General features: G+C 35.1%; 1 protein-coding gene across 1 annotated transcript; it reads left to right on the top strand.

The window, feature by feature from the left end:
- Positions 1–2,120: 2,120 nt before the first annotated feature.
- Positions 2,121–4,328, top strand: LOC133880562 (uncharacterized). Its single transcript, XM_062319515.1, has 3 exons — positions 2,121–3,243; positions 3,392–3,478; positions 4,035–4,328. The coding sequence occupies exons 1-2, from the start codon at positions 2,308–2,310 to the stop codon at positions 3,467–3,469; spliced, it is 1,014 nt and encodes a 337-aa protein (XP_062175499.1). The 5' UTR covers positions 2,121–2,307; the 3' UTR covers positions 3,470–3,478; positions 4,035–4,328.
- The last annotated feature ends 1,270 nt before the right edge of the window (positions 4,329–5,598 follow it).

The raw sequence follows: 5,598 nt of genomic DNA, 5'->3' as shown, positions 1-5,598 counted from the left end.
CCAGCGTGTTCTGCTGCGAAAATCAGAGGGAGAGCTGCTTTTTGTCATGGAGGAGCTTCTGATTGGGTGTTCTGGCGCGCTCTGCAAAAGCAGGTTCTGAGAAATTTCGATCGATCGACTTCGGGCAAAGTTTCGATTGATTGACTTTTCAGGACCTCCGAATTTCCAGGCATTTCCTTATGAAATTTGCCATTCCTCTCTTATTGACCTACAGAAACAGAAAAATACAAAAACTAACCAAAACATCAGAAAATAACAAGGCTAAATGTCTAATTAGTGCAAATCAAGGGGTCCAAATACACAATATTTGGCACTCATCAACTGGCGGGCCATCCCAGAGGTGGGGAATGGCTGCGAGCCACTCTAAAGGTAGTTGAGGGTGGCTCGACCACCGCCTTTTCCAATCCCCTACCATTTTTCTTTTCAATTTTTAGTTTTTATATATTTCTATATTTTATATTTTGCGTAACACGTGTCGTAATTTCATTGAATCTGATGTGGCATATTAACAGAATCCATTTAATTTAATTATTTATTAATTTTTTTTAATGAAATTTGATAGAAGGAACTAATTTATTGTTTTTAGAGCTTTCAAAATATTTCAAAACCATAACAAACTTTTGCAAATTATTGAACTACAGATTTGATTTTGCAATTTTTCCTTTGAATGTAACCCAATTAGTGCGCCTACAATATAATATTATTTTACCCCCTGATCCAAGTTACATGCAAACCAAAGAAACCTTGCTCATAGGTATCTTACCCCCTGATTTTATAATGATACCCTGCCTGTTCTCCACGTGGCAAAACTTAGATCGTTAAATTGCTGAGTAGTCAAACTCCACATTTTTCCACATAATTTTTTTGACTTGTAAAAGAAAGTGAGGAATAAAATACTCATTATGTTTTCCACATTAATCATAACAAAAAGAAGTATTTACTATTTTCCACTTTAGATTGCACAAGGAATGTCATACTGATTTGTGAGTGCATCCTAAACTTCAACAACCAATATGAACTACAAAAAATAGTTGAAGAATTACAATTTTTTATTATAAATTTATGTGTAAGTTTATATTTTATGAAGTTTAGAGCAATATAAATTATTACATGACATATCACAGTTTAATGATTATCGTAATAAGTGTTACGTGGACTGTCACGTTAATTTCTAAACGCAGTAATTAGTAAGTGTTATATATATCGTTACGTATTAGTTTATATTTTAACACAATAAGTGCAACATTAATTGTCACATTAATTTATAATAAAAATTGTACTACTTCTAACAACATTTATAAAAGATATGCAGAGTTGGAGCTGGTGTCTAATTCTTGGTTCGGTGTTGGTTTATAAAAGTTTTCATTCATTCGGTAAAACAAAAAAAAAAAAAAATTAGAAAGGACCACATGATACTAATTATCGGTAGAGTATTAATAGAGGTACTATAATTTTTACTATAAATTTACGTTATATTTGTCATGTTAGCCGTTAAATAATAATTATTTTTTTTGGTTAATGTGATAAATATCACCTAAATGGTCGGATCAATTTATATTATTATTATTTTTAATTTAATAAAAACTTTAATACCCCAGGATTTTTCTTTTTGGTACTCTACCTGAAAAACTTATATAAACACTACATTTGAAACGTTTTCATTTTATTTTTTTTTATGTATATTTACATTATCTATTAAATATATTTTAGTTTTAACTACCAGTTTTCTTTTAATGCCTTTTGCTATATTATGCATATTAATTTTTTATTAGTAAAAAAAAAAAAAAAGAATAAAAGTCAACATCTTTTTTTCTCGAATAATCATAAGATTAGTGACTCCTATTTATCTACTTATGAAACTAGTCGAAACGAACTTTTTATTTTTATAACAAATTATATAAAAAATTAAGTTTAGCCTTCAAGTTTTCTGTAAAAAAAAAAAAAAAAGAAATTTTATAATGTGTAAAAAATATATATTAAAAACATGGGAAATTCTTTTCTTTTTTTAAACATTTTTGGGTTGAAAAATAAAAAAAGAATATATGATAAACAGAGAAGCTAAAAAGGGCATTATAGGTAAAAATAAAAAGAAGAACAATCCACTGTTTTTCATTTCTTCCATATGCACAAACGCACGCACGCCCGCCTCTTGTCTTGTCTTCTCTTCTCCAATCCATCTCTCTCGCTGTAAATTTCCTTAACCTTATTGAGCTCTCAATTCCGTTCGATACGGTGCGTTTTGATTCCTTGAATCTTTTCTTGGTTTCCAATACTCGGTCATTGCGCTTACGTAAGCGAAACCGAAACATGGTGTTTCACGCAGTATCCGAAACAACCGAGACGCCACCGGCGCCGGCACAACCGCCAGCCATAGTCTCCTCCGCCTGCTCTCAGAAGCCCCAGGCCCAGCCCCTCCATGGCTTCGCTTTCTCCGACTTCAAGTGGCCAGTCAACCACTCTACCACCAATCACCACCACCGGTTCCGAAACAGACTCGCCGACTCGGAGCCCCGACCGAAATATTCTCCCGTGGTCAATGAAGATCATCATCATCATCATCGGCGGGTGGTTCGGAAACTCGCCGAGTCGGCTCGGTCTACTGACTCGGAGCCTCGTCTCGGTTCTCCGCTTAAGAACGATCACCACCAGGTCAGTAAGCTCGGCGGTTCGACTCGGAAGGAGTTTGGGTCGGAGAATCGGAATGATCCGGTGTGTGACGGTGTGAATAAACCGGGTTTTCCTGAGCCTCCGAAGGAAAACTCGGAGAAGAAGTCAACGAACCCTGTCCGTGTGATCGAGAAATCGACGGCATCCGATGTGAAATCGAAGGTCTTCATTCGTATCCGAACCAAAAGCAAGTCCGACGCTGATGCTGGCGACGATGGAGCAGCAGAAGCAACGGATCAAACAATCTCAGCCGCCGCGGCGCCGGAAGCCGATGAACCAGCGCCAAAGACGTGGAATCTCCGGCCAAGAAAACCGGCGCCGAAGCGTCCCAACGCAGACGGAGGAGCACCGGAAGCTGTTGGAGCGCCGGCGCAGGATACCAAAACCCAGCCTCTGGGTCACGCCGAACCGTCTCGGGCCCGAAACGGAACGGACACGAAAGTTTCGAAGAAGAGGCCGAGACTTTCGATTTCGCTCTCTAAGGAAGAGATCGAAGAGGATGTCTTCGTGTTCACGGGCTCCAAGCCCGCCAGAAGGCCCAAGAAGCGACCTAGGAACGTTCAGAAACAGCTCGATGTAATTAATTTACAAGCCCAAGATTTTGCTTTTTTTTTTTTTTTTTTTTGACCTTTTTTTTTTTTTTTTTTTTTTTTTTTTTTTTTTCCCTATTCTTAATTATTTTGTAATTCTAATAATTGATGATTTTTTTTTTTTTTTTTGGCAGAGTGTTTTTCCGGGATTGTGGTTGGGTTCGATAACGTTGGAGGCATACAAGGTCACCGATACTCCTGGGAAGGTCTAATCAAGGAAGGTCTCTCTCTTTCTTTCTGTTTTGACCTTTTCTATTCGTTTTATTATTGAAAGAGAATGTAAATTAGTTTAATGTAAAAGGGTCAAATTAGATTTCTTTGGTTTCAAGCAATGGAATAGAAAAATAGGATTTTCTTAATTTTTGTTTTAAAATTTAATTTTTTCTCTTAGTGATAAAACTGCATGTTTTTGGATTTTGTTTGTTTGTCACGGGAATTAGTTTAATGTTTGATAAAAAGGGGTTGAATTAGGTTTCTTTGGCTACAAGCAATATAATAATAAAAAAAAAGGATAAATGCTTATGTACTTTTAAGTGATTATTCTCAAGTATTTATTTTTTGTTATGGTTGTGAAAATTACCATAGATATATCATATACAGATTAACCCGTTTAAAATTTAATAGCGATTTTCACTACCACATTAAGGAGTAAGCACTTAAAAGTACATATAACATTTCTCTTATAAGGGATTTTGTTAGATTTTATTAGTGAATTTCTCTCTTAGTGGCCAAACCGCTTGTTTTTGAATTCTATTTGTTTGTTTTTGTTGCTTGCAGGGTCAAATAAGACTGATGCTAATGTTGTCGTTCTTTGACTGTCTGCTAGAACTTTGAAGGCTTTGAGACTGCGGCCTCTTTTGACATAAAAGGAAGGTATAACAGGCCATAAAACTTTGAAGATGAATGGATGACATTGTATCCTGTTTTTGCGTATCTTGAAAGAAATCTCAAGTGTTGGAAAGAGTTATATGGTTTTTAGTGGTTACATAAGTAGTCAGAGATGTACATATGGGTTAAAATGATCGAAGTTTGAATAAATTTAATGTTAACATTGTCTATAGCTTTGAATGAGGATGGTTTAGAGAGCTTTTAGTTAACTTCCTCTTTTATTTATTTATTTGAGCAGGGCAGATTTGTTTGGTGGCTATTGATCAATTTCATAGAATTTTCATGCTTTCATGAATAAAGTTCAATGAATTAGGTAGTTTTGTCGTGCTTTTCTTTCCTGTTAAGAATTTGTGGAGGAATTTGTTTGGAGATAGAAATGCATAGGGGAGAATGAAAGAGACATGGACGATTGACCCGAGACAAGTTGTTGGGAGAGAAAGATAAAATTAAATAATTGTAGAGGGGCAGGTTCAATTGGTTGTCTTTTTTAAATAAATGAGTTGGTAAGGTAGGGTAATGGAGAACTGTTTTTGTTTGTCATTATAACAGATGTGTGGGAAAGCGGCAGAAAATTCTTGACGCCGATAAGAAGTGTAAATCATATATATATATATATATATATATATATATATATTTTTAATGTTTTTATGACGAGGAATCCCTTCAAGACAGGGTTCCTTTGGGACCCATTCTTGTCGGATAAATTAGTTCAAGGTGAATCTGTTTCCAATTCCCTTTCTTCTAGCTTGGTGCCGACCTCATTGGATGCAGCTGTTGTAGCATAAGCTCCAAGCTTCTTTATAGCTGGTTGTTTTCTCTGTTATTTTGTTCTTTCTTTAGTTTCTTTATTGTTAGTGAATCTTTTGGCAAAAAGTTATCCAGTGTTGTTCTCTGAAATCTAGTGAAATTTTCTTTGAAAAAGGATATTACTTTGCTCTTTATCTTGCATACATAATTAGATATATTGTTTTAGCTTTAGGTTAGAATTTGAGTTGTCATAGAATTCTTGATTACATGCATGGAGTAATGCTAGGAATTACATTTATATCTCACAATGTTTACATGGCAGACTAGTAGTCCTAACCAACACGTGGATCAATCTTTGTTAAAAAAATAAAAAATAAATTAAGGGTTGATTGGAATGGCCACATTAGCATATATAGCATTACTCGCCAAATATGTATCTCCTTTTGTCAGTGTTGATCCTTCTTCTACAATCGGCATGGGCAAATAAAAAGCTCTTCATTAATCATTTTAAACAAAAAAAAAGAAGAGGAAGCAGTAATTGGTGAGCTTTTGGGCCTTAATTTTGTTTGTAACTGAAGTTTCAGCAGGAATCTACCTTGCTACGAGGAGGCAATTTGACACACAATGATGAAGATTAATTTTCAGTGTGTTTGAGGTCATATTATCATCTGTGTTTAATATTCAATTTACACTGCATAATTAGAGA

This window comes from Alnus glutinosa, chromosome 10 (assembly GCF_958979055.1).
Source record: "Alnus glutinosa chromosome 10, dhAlnGlut1.1, whole genome shotgun sequence".
NCBI classification, from domain to species: Eukaryota; Viridiplantae; Streptophyta; class Magnoliopsida; order Fagales; family Betulaceae; genus Alnus; species Alnus glutinosa.
Note: the sequence above shows the minus strand (reverse complement) of the source record. Positions and strands in the feature narration are given on the sequence as shown.